At 38.7% G+C, this 21,358-nt stretch overlaps 1 protein-coding gene across 2 annotated transcripts in view; it reads left to right on the top strand.

The window, feature by feature from the left end:
- The window catches only part of NELL2 (neural EGFL like 2), a 135,420-nt gene extending 114,879 nt beyond the window's left edge, over positions 1 to 20,541 (top strand). For both annotated transcript variants that reach the window (XM_059472921.1, XM_059472920.1), the window contains exons 16-20: positions 4,339 to 4,479; positions 13,401 to 13,594; positions 14,582 to 14,758; positions 16,822 to 17,046; positions 19,735 to 20,541. In XM_059472921.1, the coding sequence (XP_059328904.1) occupies positions 4,339 to 4,479; positions 13,401 to 13,594; positions 14,582 to 14,758; positions 16,822 to 17,046; positions 19,735 to 19,785 (788 nt within the window). In that variant the 3' untranslated portion in view covers positions 19,786 to 20,541. The remainder of the gene's footprint in view (positions 1 to 4,338; positions 4,480 to 13,400; positions 13,595 to 14,581; positions 14,759 to 16,821; positions 17,047 to 19,734) is intronic.
- The last annotated feature ends 817 nt before the right edge of the window (positions 20,542 to 21,358 follow it).

Below are 21,358 nucleotides of genomic sequence, written 5' to 3'. Positions count from 1 at the left end.
TTTGGGAGTGCAGGCTTTTCTAAAAGGAGGATTTAATGATAAACATTTAAGTCTTGAAGTGAGTAATATACAATGGTAGCAACACCCCTCCCCCATGCCATGGTTCTTTGTGGAGTGCAGCTTGACTACGTTAGAGCTTGGTCCTGTTGCTGGTTGAAAGAGAACTGCTATCTTTCTAATTGGCAATTTTATACCACTTTCAGTCTTCAAAAAGTCCTATTATACAGAAATTCCATAATAATATGAATCAGGCAGTTAGTTCTCCTTTTCTTCTTTTTGTACCAGTGGATAATTTGCTAATGATCTTTACTCTTCAGGGAGCAGAGTTTTCTCAGTGTTCCCAAGAGAAAAGGGTACAATAGCTGAAACTGTTGGCACAGTTAAGGAAATGAGTGATCCCGAGGTACAAGGAAGGTATGTGGGAGAGCAAATGTCATGTCAAGGGGAGCTAGGCATATACAGCTCTTACTTTCAAAATGCCTTTGATTTTGTGTCTACTTTATTAGAATGAGGCCTCAGCAACAAAAGTTTAAAATTTTGAGTTGAAAAATGGGTAACAAAATATGGAAATAAGAAGGCTGACTGGCATAAGTGAAAATATAAAGCCTTTTGCTAACTTTCTTTTATAGGGTAATATTTCATTTTCCATGCTTTTATAGTACAGCATCAAACAGGATTTCATTATCACTGTTAATATTCCGTATGGCCCACTGATAGACCATAGCCACTGGCCAAGCAAAACTTCAATCAGTTTTTCTTCTCTTGTCAGGTTACACCTCTGACTGAGCAGCTGCAAGATGACTCATCCAAGAAGGTTTCACCATAGGACAGGGGGAAATCATTTCTGTCTGCTTTTCCCATACTAATAAGATAATTTCAGTTGTAGATACTTTTGCAGCACTTCCTGAGCCATGCTATGCCTATTTGAAAACAGAAATCTTTTTATCCAAATGTCAAGAAATTTTTCCATTAAATCAGTGCTTTTGCTTTGTAAGACACATTTCTACTGCCGTTTCCTGTTTAACAGGGTTGCAACAGTCACATTTTGTCCCATTACAGAGCGGGTTTCTATGTGAATTAATAATCAGCATTAGCTGTGAGAATTAAAACAAAGTTCTGTGCATAAAAAAGATCTATATTCTGAAACAGACTGGCACATGCTTAAGATGTCTTTTGCCTAAAAATTAGTGGTGAGAAGTGTTTTTTATTTCCTTTCTTTGCTGCAAAATCCTGAAAGGAACGATGGCTTTTTCAGCATGGATGCAGCAATGGTTCCAATGCATGCAGTCTTGAGGAGTAAGACGTTCTTCAAGACCTGCAGTGTGCTTCCATACATGCTTCTGATGAGGCTTTCTTATGTAACTCCACTCCAATTTTGCATGCAGTCCCAAAAAACCCAGAAGAATGTATTTCTTTGTTTATTGACATCAGATAAAGCATTTCATCCCAAGTAATACTTCTTGTGTTATGGATTCATCAGCTAGTTTGCAAATAAAGACAGAGAAGCTGATTTTGTTTTCATTTTACCAATATTGATGTGACATTCACAGCTTGTTTTTCCTGAATAATCAAGGAGTTCATCTGAATGCATTCCACTTGTGAATGTGGTATTGCTCTTACACTTGTGAGGCTTACAGATTCACAAATATTTTTTTCTGAAAAGAGGAGCACAGGCTCCTCTTTCTTTAACTCATATCTGTTGCTTTGACCTAAATAACACTTGTTTCTCCAGCTCGTCACCGATAAATACATTCTGCTTTCCCAAAGAAGTGTATGCCATCCAGTGTCTTAATGCAACGTTATTAAGTAGCCAGTGTGAAGATTAACATCAAATCTTGACAGCAGCTCTTCTCCTTCAGCCACTGAGTGGGCATGCACTGTTGGTTCTCTGGAGTTTGGAGCTTTAGCCAAGCACAGGTTATGTTGTACTGGCCTGGTGATCCCCAGTGTTCAGCAGGGTCACTTCTGTTCTGGCTGGCCAGCTGGCAGCCAGGCAGCACATTCCCCAGTGGTAAGGGAACTTCCAGGCTGCAGTCCTTTCTTCTTTTCTTTTCCTTTTTCTTGAGTTATCTGTGGCTTTCTGAGCAACTAGCAGTAGATAAGACACAGACTGCAAGCCAACCTTTTCTCAGTACTGTAACATAATTTTCATTGATCTTCCTCTGATCTCTCAAACACCTCTGAGGTCCCACTGGCTCCTGGCTGCTCACAAGAAAAAGGCCAGAGTTTATACTGATTTAGAAAGAAACACACTGAGCACCAGAAGATTGTACAGGTTTGGCATTTCTCAGTCCTGCAGTACAACTACTCAGATGATTATCTTGGAATTCATAGTGGAGTTGAATTTTTTTTTTAAACCAGTAGAGACTTACGGCTTGATTTGTGGTGCATAAAGCAGCAAAATAGACACTTGCTGCAATATTGCAGCAGGAGTATTGGTTGTTTTTATCATCATAAATACTGATAATGTACATCAGGGATGCCTGTTTAGAGATACTGTTGATAGAAAATCAGATTGATTCATCATAGCAAAAATTTCTAATGAGGTATTGTCAAGGATCTGTAAAGCTTTTAAAAACCAATGCGCTCATTATACAATTGTACAGCTATTCCAAAGAAATTTTTAAAACAATTATTTAGCGTGTAAATAAAATACCCAGAGTGCATCCCACATACCCCAGTCATGTATAAGAAAAACAAAACTCAAACCCAAATGTGGATGACTGCGCTTTATCTTGTAGTTTATGCAGGTGTTCCCCACACGCTAATATTTTTATCACCTTGAAATGTGGAACAAAGTGGTCTCAATGGATGAGGAAGTTTCAGGGTTTTAAAAAGTTTGTCTTTGAATAGGTTTCACAAAATATTTGGTAAGAGTATGTCCATCTAGCCACACATTATTATTCGCAGAAAAGAGATTCCTTACTTTATTGTAGCTCACAGTTTATTTTCTTAGCCAGTTTACACTTCTTCCTATGAAAATAGCAAATGACATAAAAATGGGAGGTAACAGGGACTGTGGGCAGAATTTTGACATATTTCACATGTATCTCAGTGGTCACATCACACCTCTCCTTCGTATCTGCATCCTAGAGGATGCTAGGTCAACTGCGGGTTGAGTCTTAATTTGTTACTTCATCTCTTCAGTTTTAAAGACTTGGCCTTTGAAGAAAGATGGAATCCTTGCTTTGGCTGGAGTGGCCAGTACACTGAGAGTTTATTCATTGTTCAAACTCATGGTGGAGAGTGATTAGAGCTTTTTGTTTCTGAAGGAAGTTTGCACATGTTGTGCCTCCCTTTGTGTTGGTTCTGTAGGCACCTCTCAGTCAGCTTGATGCTCAGATAGGTATGCTACTTCTGGTATAAAACACAGTGATAAGGCAGTGATCTGATGGGGAAATAGCTCAGTTTTACTCCTGTTTGACTCCATACTCCAGTATTCCCTAACTGTTAACAGCACTCACACTCTGAGACCTATTCTTTAGTACAGCTTACTGTGTACCTGAAGGCATTGGAAGTGAACATGTCACAAAGTTCTCTGCATCTCTGCTAAGTCTGTGAGTACAGGTCTCTAGAATATGCTTTGGTGGATTTTGGGTCTAGTGAGTGCATTAAAAAAAAATCCATTCTATGATAAATTGTTATTGTAAAGTTTAATCAGTGGAAGTTGTTGGTTTAAAAGACACCCTTCCCAAAGCAATTTCCAGGAGAAGGAGAATGTGTTGTGTTTCACCCTCATGATTTAAGCATTTGTTTGGAAACCCAGTTGTTTTCCTTGATGATTAGAGAGGAGCCTGCAGTCGGTTATGTAGAGATTCAGAGGTGCTGGTATAAATCAACAGGAACTCCACTGGATAGGGAAGCCCTTCTAACCTATAATTGGTGTCACCAAAACCATAAGCAAGGACTGGAGTAAATATTTAATGTTTTTATATACCCCTGGAAAAAAAAAATCTGTTTTATCAGGCAGCCTGCACTACACAAAGGTTTAATATCTTATTATATGAACTGGGACCTAATTATTTTCTTCATATTAGGGGCAGTTTAAACAGATGTCAGATTACCTGTCATGTTTTGTGACAAAATGGGTTGCTACTATGTCGGCAGTAAATTGGGATAAGCAGTACCTCTGCTGCTGTTAGGCCCAAAATCATTAGCCGAGTATTTTTATGGAAAAAATTCAAAACTTCATTGCCATTAATTCTGCAAATTCAAGTGTCAGTAATGAAAATAATTCTGTGAAACCTAGAAACACCAGGCATATCATTCTTTCCTTGAATGAATACAGCAGTTTTCTCTGTGTGAATTTTGCTCTGTTTTGTTGTTGTTAATAAACAGACATTGATGAGTGCTCGGATGGCTTTGTTCAGTGCGACAGCCGTGCTAACTGCATTAACCTGCCCGGCTGGTACCACTGCGAGTGCAGAGATGGCTACCATGACAATGGGATGTTTTCACCAAGTGGAGAATCCTGTGAAGGTCAGTGTCCAAAAAAGGTGGGGTACTCTTATGGTTCACATGAAAATGTACAGAAAATGTCTAGTGTTTCAGATTGTACTGGTCAAGCATTGTCTTGAAAACTGCAGTGAAATTTAAACCTTGACCCAAAAGAATTGCAATCTAAATAAGCATCATCATCAAAGGCAAAAGAATAAAAGTATGAATATTCCTAGAATGTGGAGCAATAGTGGAGCATTTCTGTGTTTTGCTAACATAATATGTAAAGTCAGGCATGGTGATTGAAATGCAATTTCTCTGGCCCTACATCTGCTTCTGTGCTTGTCCCTTGCATAAGTGATTTCCCGTGGGCTGGTAGCATGCACTGTAATCTGTCACTCCACAGTAATCTGTTTGTATGTCAGATTCTTTGTGCATAGGAAAAGGGCCTCAATCCAGACCTCATTTCTTCCACTTTGTTTTCCTCGTACACTGAAATAGTTCTTGATAAAAATATTTCCCGCTGCAGAAAATGATTATGCGTCCCTGAGACTCTTACCTATACCTTGGACATACTGTGGTGTTTCTCCTGTGTGATGGCTAACTGCTTCTAGAAGGCAGCACTTTGCAGACCTGCTTTACAGACTAGGGAGCTCAGTGGGCATAGGGCTGGCACAAGGTGTAGGGGACAAGAGAGTGACAAGAGGAACAAGGAGATGGAAAGGTTTTCTGTCTTCATGAATGACGTTACAGGGAACAGCAGATTAATAAGAACAGAATTACTTTCAGATGCAGATCTGTTAGTATGGAATGTTATTTATTAAGATATCTTAATCTTAATAACATAATGTTATTCATTAAGACATCTTAAGATATTTCATGCTGCTGCTCTTAAATAACAGAGCAAGCCAGTCTTTTTGCCATGCACTTCTCAGGGCAAAATTATCACCCTTACTCCCTTCTTTCTCTGAGTGCTGAAATATTCAGTGCTCACAGCGTAAGCTTTCTTATTGCTGTTTAAACACACATTGGTGGGCTGCATTGGTCCCAAAGGGAAGCAATTGAATTAATTTCTCTAACGCAGACACACAGACAGTTCTCCAGGAGTGAGAATGACCTTTCTGGTCATCAATACTTTATTTCAACACATTTTCATCACAGCTGAAAGCCTGTATTCCCAGGAGGAATCAGCAATTTAAGGCAACCACTGCTTTCATAAGTTGAGCTTTCTTTGTCAAGAGCTAACTAAATGTCAGTGTTAGCTGGCCAGGAGTTAGGACAGGAAGGTGCAAAGAATAAGTTGTGATCCCTCTGATTATAATATTGCACTTCTGTCACTCGTGGCACAGGAAATAAATAGTCCAGCCAGGCATTTATGGAAATATTCTCAATATCCCAAGTTTTATCTTCAGTGTCAGTATAACACTTACCTGGTGGGTTGAAGATAGTGGTTTGGCACATGCTATCTCAAGAGAGATCCACGATACAAAGTGGCTGTGTTACAATGTGTTCAAACAAGAATCAATTAAGCAGCAAATTCTAAACAAATGAAAAGCCGAGGGAGAAGATATGTGGGGATTGCTACATGTGTACAGAAGCTGCAATTATTAGTCTGTTTTGACCTTTTCTACAAAGAGCCAGCAGCTCTTTATTAAACGTACACAGAGGATAACAAGTAATTAGAATTAAATCACAGATGCCAGAAAACTATCTTCATTGCTGACAACCCTAGTGACTAACAGTGGAACATTTTCAGTTTGATTGATTGCAGCTCCAAACATTTGGGATCCTTAGCAACTCGAGGTCACAGAATTACAGAATGTCTTGGATTGGAAGGTACCTTAAAGATCTCCCCCCTGGGCAGGGACACATCTCCCTAGACCAGGTTGCTCCAGCCTGGCTTTAATGGGAAGGAAGGTTAGATATTTGATTAGTTTTACCACATCATTTTTTATTGGATTGGAGCTTGTGACATGTTGTCTCAGATAAAAATAAAACCAGAAGGGGCATGAAGAGACAACCTAAAATCCATTGCAGTGTGGGAAGTTGAACTTGCAGTAGCACAACACCGTAGTGCAGAAGCAATTGTCTTCTCTGCTGTCAGATCTTTCCCCTGTAAGAGATTGCCCTACTGGGTTTATAGACAAAAGAAAATGGATTGCTTTTGATAGTTCTTCAGTAACCCCTAGTTAGATGTGATTAGATTGAGCTGGTGGTGGATGGTCTTTCAGACAGTCACTTTAATGGGGCAGCAGCTTCCAGGCTATACTAATCTCTAATTTCAAATCACAGTTCTCCAATTCTCACCTTCAACTCTATCCAGGACCAGCATCCTCTGAAACTTTCTATCTTGTGTAAGTGCTTCAGCTTGCAGAGCTGTAGAAGGAACGGTGCAAACTACTGCAAAGTAGTGTTTTATATAGAGTGCATAATAGGCTTATCTTGATTCATCTTTTGTAAGTTTTAGAGTTGCCTTGAAGTAAGTTCCTTCTTCTAGAGGAAAAAAACCTTTAAAAGCCAAGGAAGCTTTTCCTTCTTGATTGTTCTACATCATCTTCCTTGAAACTGAGTCTCTGTGTCCCCTGCACATGTGCTGAAATACTGCACAAAGCATTTCAGTGATCAGTGTAATCAGTTCTTTGTTTCCTTCAGCAGGGACTCCAATTTTAAAAATCCATGTGGAAGCACCTCTGTTAAAATCACAGATGCACAGGAGCATTTCCTTAAAAACCTTATTTTAACAAAATTCCAATGCTGCACCTATCCCTTTTAGGACATCATACTAAATATTCCTACCTAGAGCTGGGCTCCTTGGTAGCACTAGACTTTGTCCATGCTTGATAATAAAATAATAGTTACTGAATTGCCTATTTTACACGTCTATTGGCCTTGGCTACTGCTGCTTCTTTGGCACACTGAGAATATTGAATATTTTGACTAATGTACTTGAATGCAAAAATTCATGATCCCATTTTATTGTACCTGCAGGCAATGGAAGACCTAGAGATCTCTTTGCTAATAGTTTTGATTCACATTATACCCCCAGGTAGACCTATGGTGTCTATAAAAATTACTGAGAGAAATTATGAGAAATGCAGCTGTAGGGCTTCAACCTCTTAGCAGCACTTGCTGTTTTTCCCTTTGAAATAAAATTATGTTATGCCTTGTTATATTTCCAGAAAAGTGAATATCAGCCTTGAGTTTGTTTGGCTTTGCAAAGTCTTAAATTTTATATATGTAAATATAGCACTCAGTATGGTATATTAACTTGTATCTTCCTCTTTGCCCCTGACAGCTTTTCTTTATAGTTTCTTTAAACAGTCTTACTGCTACTGAAGGTTGTCTCTTATGTACCATTTCATAAAGAAAGCTGGGCTAAGGGAGTAGATATTGCATCCTCAGGCTTCATTGCAGTAAAAAAACTAGAACAACTGAGGGCAAAATCCTAAAATAAGAAAGTTCAGGCTCCATTAATGTTTGCCCTGCAGTTCTATGTAACATCCTTATTCCTTTGAGTTTGTCCTTTGCAATGCCTAAAAGCTTCCATAATCAGTTGAAGAGGGAGGCTATATTGGTTTGTACCAGAATAGTGCTGGCTATGCCTCAGCAGTTGTTGGACGTTTGGCACACATCCACATCCAAAGAAAGCTCACCTAATTAAGGCAGCCCCTTAGGACTTACCAAGAGTATCTGTCAGGTACCAGCTGTTGTTAGTATAGAATGTGAGATCAATGTACCTTCACTCTCAGCAGGTACTACATTCTTTAAATGAGACAGATGCAAATGAAAGGTTTGGATAGATCAATCCAGAATGTCCAATTCATAAAATAATCTTTTTTTGCTTGTAAGGGTTTATCCATATGTGAACTCACATTTGGGTTTTCTGTTCTGAAGTATCTTATGGGTTTTTTCTGCCATCCTGTTCCAGAATTAGAATCACTTACTTCTCTGGGTGACAGAGCAGCCAGCCTGACAGCACAGAGGCTCAGGCTCCACTTGAAGTCTGTTTTCAACAATCCAGGATAATGAGGGATGGAGGCATATTGCAAGCCTCAGTATGCTCCCCAGCCTTACTGACTGAGCAAGTCCAAAATGGTAACTCTAGCATCTATGTCTCTGGAGCTGGAAGGCAGAGGAATTGCTGGCTGTTGGGATGTCTCAATTTATCTCACACCGCATCCGGTATTTTAACTAGTACATGAGATTTTTTGAAGTTAAAACCACTGTCAGTTTGGAGTCCTACACTTAGGCTTATCAGAAGCTTTGTTTTTGACAGCAATTAAGTGAAACAGGAAATAAAAAATCATTACTCTTCAGCAGGAAACCTTGCTAGCACTCACAAAGCTCCATCAAAATCCTTTTGCTTTTATTCATGATTGTTAAAGGTCAGCAAATAAAGTGACTTCTTTTTTCCATTTATCCCAAATAGAGCTATAGGCATTAAGGCTTCAGTATTAGATTTGTGAACCCAACTTAAGCAGCACCAAACAGAAGGTAGATATGGAGACACATTAGTATTTCAATATTCTGGAGTGTGGGAAGAAAACAAAATTTCCAGATTTTCTCGTCTTTTATAAAAGGACTGATAGAACAGAAACTTGACCGCTATATTTTATAAGACAGCAATTTGAACACATTTACTGTAGAAGGAAATGACATTTCTGTCAAGCTGATGTTACCAACATCTGAAGTCTCAGCTCTTCATCTTCCACATCTGGTATGCATTCTCAGAGGTGGCTTACATGAACTCAGAAATAAATTATTCACAATTTACTTGCTCTTTGAAGAATGATTACACCAGTCAATAGATCTACTCAGGACAGAAAAGAACAGAAATAGAGCTTTCTGCTCAGACGAGGTTGGGTTCCCTAGCAAATGCACTGCTTCCTTTTTTGCCTTAAGCAAAAGGTACTCAGGTATCCTGGTACTTTCACCTTGCTGAGCTAATGCTATTCCTCAGAGCAAAGGTAACTGAGCAACTTGAGTGGCTTCAGAGCAAAGGAGCTGTCCACCCTCCTGAGGCATCTCTTCCAGTATTTCTCAGTGATACAAATGTTCCCCTTTTCTTTAAAAAGTAAGTCTAACCAATATCAGAATGATGAGACATTCTGAATCAGAGGCTGCTTGCTGCTCAGGGCCAAATGAAATGGTGCTTTGTTCGTCTGTGTTTCTTTGACTACCTCTTCCAAGAAACAGGGAATCTCTTAAGTACAGCCTTGGGTCACAACCTGGAGCAATTGAAATTCCCATTTTTATGGAGTTTTCTATGTCTGCAGTCTCACAAATACTGCAGAAGGAGTTTAGTCATTCTAACTACTGTCACCATATTGTATGGCTTTAGTCTGGTATTTTTCCTGTGTAGGCAGTAAATTATTTGTAATAGAATTAACTCCTGGTTTTCTGTAACATGTATCACTACTTCTTCTCCCATGATATGCCTTTGTTATTGCAACATTAGGTTGTAAGAGATGATGTAAGAAAAGAAAATCCTTAAAAATGAGACAGATGAAAGCTGCTGTAATTTTTCATGTAGGTTTGATAAATAAGAACTGATTCTCAGTTTAGCACTAGATAACTAGTTACATTTCATTTCTGTCGGGTTTTTTTATTGAGGCAAACCTCCAAGTCTTTTGAGACATAATGTTCTAATGTCCTAACATTCAAGCTGCTTGGTTCTTAAGCAGTGTGTTGTAAATAGCCTGAAGTGAACTATTTGTTCTTGAGTGGTTTGTGGGGGACTCTTTTGGGGATTTTTTGTTTTAGTTTCTTTTGGGAAGAGGCTGGAGGTTGTTTGATTGTGTGTTTTGTTAATAGCATGGAAGAAGTCACAAAATGGCTTTGTGGCTCGATAGAGTGTAATATGCAATCTGTAATCTTACCATCTTCCCTTTTCAAACACAAAAGATGCAGCACCCAGTGTCCCTTGTCCATAGCTGGTTATGGCTGTAAGCACAATTTCAGTAACATGATTCACCATCTGTTAAAAGTCTAAAATAAAAAAACTGAACAAAGTTTTGCTTTGGTATGGATGATTTGTGTGCAAGTTCTTTGCTGATAATGCCTGAAGTTTGATGTGGATGAATAATGCAGATGAGAGTTTCATGCATGAAAAGTTGGTGTTTCTCTTGCTGCATCATAAACACACTGCTGTTTCTGATTAGGTTAGAATCAAAATGTAAATAGCTCCTGCTGTGACTAGGGATATTTAAATTGTCCTATCCAGAACATTTATTTTCATAAATAAAACAACTGAAAAAAACAAGATTGGGAATTTTCAGAAGTTCTCAATGCCAGATAAGCTCGGCTCAATACCAGAGTCAATGATGAAACCTCCATTATTTTCACTTACTGTGACTGTGTTGAAAAATAAATCTCAGAAGCCTTTTTCTCTTGGGAAAATTGTGAAATAGACTTGTGTATGAGTGCCGAAAGCAGAGTCAGTGTTTATAGGATTACCATTTGTTGTTTAAAGGAAAGCTTTCTTGTTTACATGACAGCTGAACTTTGTCCAGTTACCTCATTAAGTATGTTTGCCTTCTGTTAAGTAGATAGGTTGCTGAGAAGTGACGTTATTAATTTATGACAGCTCTGTGAAAATTATGTACAAAAGACTGTCCTAAACAAATGAATACAAGTTTTGGAAAGTAATTTATCAAAAATTACTTTGATAATAAAGATAATCTTGCTGTTAATCCGAATCATTACATTTAAATGAATTTGTGTCTGTTCTTGTTATTGCATGGCTTAAGAACAGCTATACCTTAATTTTAAATTGCCAGGTTATATTACTTTCTGGCTGGATTTAAGAGAAAATATAGGAAGGAAAGAGTAGCTCTTCCATCCCTGCTCTGGCAGGGATGCCCATTCCATGCCCAAACTGGCATCACTCAAACCATTCCTGTTCGCTACTTTTCTAAAATCCTTCAAGCTGAGAGTCTGGACAGCCTCTGCAGGGCCACTGTTCCACTGGTTATGTGTCCTGACTGTTGGGGTGGGTTTCCTGTCTGATGTGCCAGTGATGTTTCAGACACACTGACTTAGGTTCATGGTCCCAGTTATCTCCTGCCCTGTTACAGCAGTGACTGCCTCCAGATGCCTCAGAAGGCAGGGAGGTAGAAGATGGAGAGATCTCAGATTATTTGCCTCTTCTGGATTATCTGTTACATAAATAAGTGTACCATGGGCCCTAACGCATGAAATGTATCCAAAAATCACAATCTCTCCAAAAATCTCTTAGCACTGAAAATTGAATATTCTGGCTGGCTTTATACACTTTTGCCTATGCAATTGGTTTTTTTGCCCCCTAGGATTCTGTAGCAGTGAGTGTCAGAGTTTGTTTAAGCATTTTATGAAAAGTTATTTGCGTTTATCAGGCATAAATTTGTTGTCTTTCACTTTCATTCACTGTCCCTTATCTAGTGTGTTAGCCAGTATGGAAAGAAAAGCTCTCAACATGTCTTCTTCTTTGGAGTATTCTTTTTTTTTTTTTTTTTTTGTTATATCTCTTCTTGCTCGTGTTCTTTTAGAGATGAGCAATCCATGAGCAATCCATGAGCAATCCATGTCTTTTTAATGATATTTCCCCCAATCTTCCCATAAGCCCTAGTAATTTTGCAATTCTTTTTAAGATTATGCCACTGTTACTGCACAAAGTATTTGAAGGAAACCTACTATGCTGCTAGTTTGTACAATGGAGTTCTAATAATTTCCCTGCTGTTTTTCATCCCAATTCATATTCATGTTAGCAACTTGAATAACTTTTTTGGTTTTTTGACCATAGCCACGCCTAGAATTAAAATGGTAATTGAATTATTTTGCTTTAAACTGAGTGTGCTTGAGGTCGATTGGAGATTTCATTTCCATTGTTGAACCCAAAGCTGAGTGTTTTGTTTTTTAGGGTTTTATGCTGGTGGTGAAAGATGCATGCATGACCATATTGCTTATTTTATCTCACTCCTCTGGTGGACATTTAATTATAACATCACTAATTTTAATGAACTTTTATCAAGAACTTGGACTATACTGCTGAGAAATTGTGTTTAGAGTTGAACTCAATATCTCAATATTTACAATCACTGTAGTTCTAGCCTTTACTCTTATTCTGTTTTCCACTTTTTTTGCATATATCCATTTACTTCATGCCCCTTTGAAGCTTCTTTCTATGATCATTTTTCTCCATTTAAACAGCTATAAAAGCTAAATAAAGACTATTTGAGTAGAAGGCAGTGTGTGCTGCTAGCTTGCCTTTGCAAAATAGTTGTGTGTACGTTGATGAAGTAGGCCTTTAAAGTACTTTTTAATTCTTCGAGAAATATTTGTTTTGAGGTAATTTATTTTTATTCACTGGAAACATGATTTTTTCTTTATTTTCTATTCTAGGCAGAAGGGCTATAGCTGTCACTGCAACTTGAATATTTAAAATATTCTAGTTTTTACATTCTAATCAATGATGAAATTTAAAGCATGGTGTGCTGACTTAAATGAGCTTGCAGGTCAGACATCACCTTTCACATTAAATTCTCATCAAGTGAACTCCAATGTTCTAGACAGAGCCAGGAAAAGGCTTTAAGAACATGCTTCTGAAGCTGTTCTTGTTTCACATAACATGTCTCATGTATGGTTGCCACAAACTAAGGCTTTTTAGGCAGCTAAGAATTGTTATTTCTCTCATGTTTCTTGTGGTTTCTTCATTCTATCTACTGTACTCGATAGCATTGACATTTGCTATACTTAGAAATATGTATAGCAAAACTCAAAATATCAGGTTAAAACATGATCCGAAAGAGCTGATGTGACTCATAAAAAATTTTTTGTTAGTTTTTAAGTTCTCCCCATTCTGGTGAACTACAAATTAATTTTCAGGTGAAGGTCTTAATGGCTAAGAATCATTTGTATTGACTGCCACAAGGAAGCTTTTGTTAGTTGGGTGTGGTCTGAGAGCATTCCCTGGCATGTTTTTGCAGACATCGATGAGTGTGGGACCGGAAGGCACAGCTGTGCCAATGACACTGTGTGCTTTAACTTGGACGGCGGCTATGACTGTCGCTGTCCCCATGGCAAGAACTGCACAGGAGACTGTATCCATGAAGGCAAAATCAAGCACAATGGCCAGATTTGGGTGCTGGAGAATGACAGATGCTCTGTCTGCTCGTGCCAGGTCAGTACAAATGCAAGTAGCTGCTTCTGCAAAGTGCTGGTAGGGATGAAGGGCAGAGCACCAGGATCCCAGTGAAATTCCTGTTTCAGCTGCCTTCTCAGGTGCATGTGTGGAGCTACAGAAATGAAATCATGTATTACACAGGGTTTTGGAGATAGTTTCTCTCTCCAACCTGCATGAGCAAAACATTCATTGGAAGTTTATTATGTGGTACTGGGAGAAGGATGACAGTGCTGTTTTGTTAGCAGAGATGCCACCTGTGTTCTCTGGGTGGGAGTAGCAGCATTTTCATGCAAATAAACTGTCTAGACACCTATTGGGCTGGAGTCTGATGCCAGTATCTCAAGCAGATGACTATAAATAGAAGTAGGTTCTGTGTCTGCAGGATAATTCAGCTAACTTCCTCAAATGTTTGCTGTGGGAAGTTTGGTCCCAAGCTAAGTGCTGATGGAGAATAAAGGGCCAAAACACTGCTGACAGTATCCTGAGCATTTCAGCAGCTCGGCTTTAGCATACATGGTCTCGTTTCCAATCACCTATCATCTTCCTGTGTGAATAATTACGGAGCGGAGGGGTTGATCTTCCTTGACACCCTCCAATCTGGTATTCTATGTAACCGTGATATTCTACGAAGTTTAAAGGAAGATTCATCAAGCATCTCTATGAGAATTACAAACTTAGTGCAATCCATTGAAGTCTAACCCTTGGGGAAGATGTCCTTGGGTTTCACCACCTCGGGGGAGCACTGCCTGGAGATTGTTTGAATGAAGGATGTGAGTAAGACAACAGGGGAATTTTACGGTTGTTAGTGAGCATGTATGGGGATTTCTGGCTTGGTTTGAATTGTATTTTGGCAAAGATACTGTCTAGTGGAAAACTTGTGAGCTGTTAATGGCTTAGAATCATGGTAAAATACAAAATTTTGGCTGGAGTTTAGCTAGTTGTGCAAATTTCTGCCATCACTGTGTGTGTCTCTTCTAAAACCAGAATGGATACGTGATGTGCCGGCGAATGGTCTGCGACTGCCAAAATCCCACCGTTGACCTCTTCTGCTGTCCTGAGTGTGACCCAAGGCTCAGCAGTCAATGTTTACATCAGAGTGGGGAGTTTTCCTATAACAGTGGTGATTCCTGGATACAGAACTGTCAGCAGTGCCGCTGTCTGGTAAGGTCCCTGATTACAGCTGCACAGACAGGAGGGAAAGTGATATGAGATATTCTGATCTGTGAATAGTTTCATTTTCATGCATTAACATCCACTTAATTTTCCCTGAAGTGCATGTATAATTAAAATGTGCTTTTCCTGGATTTTTGTCAGTATTTTCTGTTTTTGTCAAAAATGTGCTTTGACACAATAGACATAATATAAATTACTTAATCATGAAGGTGCTTTCAGCATAGTGGAGGTCATTTGGATATGGCACCTACGCAGCAACACTCATGCTCCTTATTCAGGGACTGATGAAGCTCTATAAGGAAATTCTAAATATGTATTTATTATCACAGCTGATATTTTTAAGGATGCTGGTAAACTTAAACTTATTTATTCATTCAGACATTTCAAGTAACAGAAAAATAATAAGACTTCTTGCATTTTTCAAAAGAGTGAAATGAAGTTTGAAAAAATCTGTTAAAGCTTGTCACCTTTTTCCTAGGTATGTATTTTGGACTCTAAGCAAAAAGTATTCTGCATAATGTTGCTCATGAAGTTTCTGTGACAGAGAAAATCCAAAGATAAAAACAACTAGCTTTTATCATAAGTTATCTCCAAGTGTAAAGGCTGGTCCATGTAGCAGCTTTGGCTTGTCAAGGTATCATGAAGAACAGCCAGAAGCACATTTCTGTAGACTGTGCTTACAGTGCTACCACTGCAAAAATTCAATGAAATAGATAACCATGGGCTTCATTAAATGTCTTAAAAATGAAAAAATAACCAACCTACAATTTAGGATCTCAACAGATGTTTCTTTTGTTTTCAAGATGCTACTTCTGTAGCAAAGGTCTGCTTTCTTTCAGTGACCATGGATTTTTTGGGGTGACAAAGTATTGTCTACTCCCTGTACTGTCCATCACTGCAAAAAATAGATTGAAGTGTCAAGATCACTGATGGGATTAAAAGATTGCTTTCAGTCTTACCATCAAACAATTCAAAAGAAGAAGATTGTCCCAGATGAGATTTTTTTAAAAGACTAACTTTGCAATACTTTCTGCAACAAGTGGAGGAAATTTGGGGCTATTACAAGTGTCTGTGATTTTTTTTCAGCTTCTGCTTTGGAGATAGCAAACTCCTCATTCTCAAAGAATTAAATACATATTTTGTGAATATACTGATTTCCTACGGCTAAATGCTGTTATTTTTGCCCCACTTAAGTCCAGACTATTAAATCTGTGCTCAAATGAGCTGAATAAATTGGAAGTCAGAGATTTGCTTAAAAAAAAAAAAGTATGTTATTGACTATTGTGAAGTATTTTCTTTGACCAATAGATCTGCAACTTTGGCCTTTGTCCAGAGTGAAGGGAAGCTGATTCCAGCTTCTAGTAACTGATATGATTTATTAAACATCTTTAGATTTGTGTTCAGACATAGAGTTCCCATAAGGATATGCTGGCCCAACACAAGTCTCTGTCCAGGCCTTTTCTTACCTTGACTGTACTAAATCCACCATGTAGAAGGTGTGATAAGTTTGGAACTTCAGATATTCTGCTCATAATATCCTAAGTGGATAGAGAGTGGAGTGGGTGGAGGTCCTCTCATTGAAAATGTGGTGGTGTTCCCTATTACATTGGGGGAAAAAAAAAAAAAAAAAAAAAGAACACTGAAAAATTTTAAAGAAGCCCTGTAAATTTTGGCACACTTTTGCAGTTGCAGTCATGTTACAACTTCTCTCCCTTGCAGAAGAAGGGCCACAATCCTGTATTGCATAATTTTGTGGTGAATTTTCACCTGCAGCTTGATGGAGAGTCTACTGAACCAAGTTAAATCTCATCTACTGTCTGAATGGCATGCAGAGAAAAGCACCTGATCTGCTGTGTGTCCCACAGTCAATGAATATCAATGTTTTCTGTGCTGAATTCTGAACAGCACCAGATGGGGAATAATAGCCAGCTAGGAGACATAATGGTGATTCAGAGGAATGGATGAGGAACATAATAGTAATAATAATAATAATAATAATAATAATAATAATAATAATAATAATAACGATATCATGTTGTTTCTGCAAACAGCAAGGAGAGGTTGACTGCTGGCCCTTGCCCTGCCCAGAGGTGGACTGTGAGTTCAGTGTGCTCCCTGAGAACGAGTGCTGCCCCCGCTGTGTCTCCGACCCCTGCCAAGCCGACACCATCCGCAACGACATCACCAAAACGTGTCTGGATGAAACCAACGTCGTTCGCTTCACTGGGTCCTCCTGGATAAAGCATGGCACAGAGTGCACCCTCTGCCAGTGCAAGGTAATCAAGGTTATAAAGATGGGGCTGAGATGCTTCTTCCCAGCTTGTTCTGTGGCACATAAATATTAATATGGCACTGAGTCTGTTCAGGGAACACTTGGTGTCTACACTTGTTTTAAAGCAGCAGAGGTGACAGTAAAAGTGTTCAGCTTAGTTAACTGTACTCTTGCAAGTGCTGGAAGCACAGTTTGACATGCTAACAGATCAGAAGCAGGATAACCCATGCTTCAGAGTGCTGTGGACAAGGTACTGGGCTTCACTTTTCCACTGGGGTAGCTCAGTTCGAAACTAAACATGGAGCTCCAAGCTCCATGCTGTCTTGGAAACGTGCAAGTATGGCTCTGGGAGCCTAGACTTTGCACAAGAAATTTGTTCAGTGTGATATTATAGTGTTACTGGAACTGATTGAATTGCTTTTTGAGAATAGTAATTGTTTGCTGATAAAAGGACTAGTTATATGGTTACATAGCTTTTGTACTTTAAAATTAATAAATGTGTTTAGAACGTTTACTGTTTTTGTACTCAAAGAAATTGATTGAGGAGAAAAATTAATGGCTACAGGCATATGTGAATTCTGGCATTTCTTTTTGCAGATGAAATAGAAAAAGGGCTTAACAAAAGTGTTTTTATTCAAAATAAGATCATAAAGTTAATTGTGGTTTTTGCCACTCGATACTGAATAGTGACAATATGTGTTTCCACAGCAGCCAAGGAGAGAGAGCAAGATTCATACACAGTTCCTTAATTACTACTGAAATTCACAGTTGATTTTATGCTTTATTCTATATTCTTCACAAGCAAGGTGCTTCCCAAACTCCAATACATGGTACAACTAACTACTTGAAAAGGTGCTCATAAAAAAAAATCTATCTTCAACACCTCCTTCTGTGAGAATTCTGTGTGATCAGGCAGCAGAAGCTGTCAAGCATCACTTCCTTGCTCTGCTTTTTCTGATGCAATACTGTGTGCAATAGGTGCTGCTGTCGAGGCATAGTCGTGTTCCAAGGGCAGTGGTATGCACAAAGGAAGTGTCAGCATTTGTCCTGATGTCAGAATGGGTCAGTGGTTAGAAGAAAATGCTGTGCTCTGACAACTGGCTAATGGTTAGAAAGCCAGCTGTTGCCCAGAGGATGTTAAAAACCTGTGCTTTTAGGGTCCATAAGCTGGTGCTTTACACCAGCTTCAATGCCAGAAGTTACTTTTTGCTCAGGCAAGTTGCTAAGGTTCTTATGCATCTGGTTCCCCATCTGTAAAAGAAATTATTGTGTGTGGTTCTTCCCTGAAGCACTTTTGACACTCGGTGCTGGGAAATGTGCTCTTGTTGTGCTGCTCATCAGTGGCATTGCAGAAGGCATGTATCAGCTCTGACATGGCCACCCAAGTGCTGCTCCCATCTGGCCTTTTGTGTGAAGCAAAGACTGAACCTTAAGCATTGACTAATTGGTATTCAGTATAAACACATACAGAGACTTATCAAATCCATTGCTGCCATGTGGACATAGCAAGGATTAAAACAGGTACTCTGAAAAACCCCATAATTTTAATGACTCAGGTGTGACTGCCTAACAAAGAAGAGCTACCACTTAGTCCCTAAACAAGCCCAAATCTTATTCAATTTTCCTTACAGAGCAGCATTGATTTTGAAATACATTATCTGCTCATGTTGCCAGCATTTTAATATTGCAGTTCTGCAGGCAAGCAGCCCATTCCCTCCAGATCAGGGTATGGTGTGCCCAGTTTGTACAGTGTTCCTTCTCATTCATCCTGTGTCACCCCACTCTTCACTTGTAAAGCATCTCATGGAAGGTCAAAGCTCAGTCTAAGCCTCTCTAAACAAGCTATAGCAAAATAGGTTTACACAAATCCTTTAAGAATTTAGAAACCTGGGCATCAGCTAAAGCAGACTTAGCCACAAAAACAATTCTAATCAAAAGTAAAGAATGGGGAGAGTAGGATTATAACTTCCTGTAATAGAAGGAGTGAAAGAAAATGCTTGAATTATTCAGACCTTGGTTTTAATAAGTCCTATCGGTTTAGTCAATTGAATGTATTTGGACTAATTTATAAATAATACACATTTTTTATTTGCATTTTAAGAATCAGACTTAAGAAACAGTAGAGATGCAGAAATTATTTCTCCAGTATTTAATGATGTCCATAGGCAATCTGTTCCCTTAATTGCCCTTAGTATTCTCATAAGAATATCTGGACTATTTGGAAAAAGTTTGTGGATTAATGTTTGCTGGTGTTACAGCCAGGATGCATGAAGTTGAAGCATTCAGGGCTAAATAAAACCCAGAATCCCTTCTGCCTGATATGAATAAAACTCCCAAATGCCTTGTCTTGTTCAACACCTTTAGGTATTTGAGCAGATGCCTGATACCTTTATGTGGGGAGCATTCCTTCCACTGATCCCAGTGTTTTCCAGTTTGAGTGTTGTAGCTCTGGGACACAGACCACAACAAGCCAAGCCATTAGAGGAATCATAATAGCCTGTTCCCTCGGGCAGCATAAGGACATGAGGACAATGTCATGAATCTGATCCAAGTCTGTACATCTTTTGTATTTTACAAGTCTGTATGTTCAAATCTGATGGGTATTTGCAAGCAGCTGAGTTTGTTAAATTTACTTGTTTTGTACAAAATGCAAATTGTTTCAATTCTTCTTTCTGTTTTTTCCATCCTTCAGAATGGCCATGTCTGTTGCTCAGTGGATCCACAGTGCCTTCAGGAACTGTGACACCAACAACTATCTCTCACAAGCAGTTTCTGGATAAAGAATTTTCCTTCACAGAAATAGACCTTTAGACCAAAAATTGTTCAAATTTGAAACTAAAATTAGGTTGGTTTTATCTATCTGAAGTGCAGATATGTGATGAACTCAGTTACCTGAATCAGAATGAAATTTATGGGACTCAAGACAAGCTCAGATGTGTAAACCTTTGTATGAGGTTAAGCCCAAATCTTCTGGCTATTTGTCTGTCTGGCATCCTTGTGCAGAATGTTTAGGTTAGTGTAAAGTGACACATTGTAATGCTGTACATAATGATGTCAAGATCTAAAATCAACTAGGAGCTCTTACAGGGTTTTCTGAAGCTTTGAGAGTCCAACGCTTGACGAGATGCAGCAGATTTACCTAATCATATTTGGAACTGCACAAATGTGTTTGATTGCTTACTGCAGAACTTAGCAGATATTTGAGTAAAAGGATGAAGCCTTCAGGAATAATGAACCTAGCAGCTAAGATGTGATATGTACAGTATGTGCGCTGAAAAAAAAAAGAAGTTATTGTAAAAAATAAAAACAAAACAAGAAAAAATCCAAAAAAAAATAAAGAAAACCCGTGATGCACAGGCATGGCTTCTTAATGTTTTCTGATGGGAAAAGTCATCAATATTTCCTTGTTTTACTGCACTTACTATTATTTCTTGATTGACTTTGTTCAGTATAAGCTCGTTATTGTGCAAATTTAAATAAATATTTCTCTTACCTTAAATTTCTGTTTGTGCCATCTTTCCTTTTCAAGGACTTAATTTTCATGTATGCTGTTACTTCTTTGCCAGTATTCCTGGGAATCTGGACACTACAGGTGAAGTGTTGCCTGTGTAGCTCTTTTAAGTGTGGGAGCTTATGCCCAGCACAGCCTTATGCCTATCATGTCTTATCTTTGTTAAGATACACATAAGTAATTTGTCATTACAGTGGATTAAATAGCAAATTCACATTCCCAAAGATCCCCTATGTGCCAGTGGGATGTTGGCAGAGTCAGTAGAGAGTATTTGTGTGTGACTTGGATCTGTTCAGATTTGCAGGGGATCTTCTCCAAATTCCTCCTCTCTCCAGCTGCCAAGGGTTGGTTTGTCTTCCATAAGCTCTGCAGCTGTTTTTGTTGTTTGTGTGAAGGATCTTAATGAGTGAGGATTACTGCAGAATGCAAACCCTTTTGTCACTACTGCTCTGTTGGGACAGTAAATAAGGGAGGCTACTGACCAAACCTGTGTTATTCTCAAAGAAAAATAAAGAATAAAGCAATGCTTACAAATTGCAGACTGAAAAGGCTGAATTTGTAAAGAATGCATCACAAACAGTGGAGACAAAAGAGGAGAGGAGGAAGATGCCCAAGATGACAGCATTCTTTAAATGCTGCTTTAGTACTCATATTCTTTTCAAAGTGCCTTGCTGCTCTTCACCCTCTCTCTTACAAGTTCAGTAGATGGTCATGAAACCTGGACAGGCAAAACTTCCAATAATATTGCTCCTGTGTGATATGAAGTTTAAGGGAGGTCCATGTATGTGGTTTTACAAAACAGAAT

Source organism: Ammospiza nelsoni, chromosome 5 (assembly GCF_027579445.1).
Source record: "Ammospiza nelsoni isolate bAmmNel1 chromosome 5, bAmmNel1.pri, whole genome shotgun sequence".
Taxonomy (NCBI): Eukaryota; Metazoa; Chordata; class Aves; order Passeriformes; family Passerellidae; genus Ammospiza; species Ammospiza nelsoni.
Note: the sequence above shows the minus strand (reverse complement) of the source record. Positions and strands in the feature narration are given on the sequence as shown.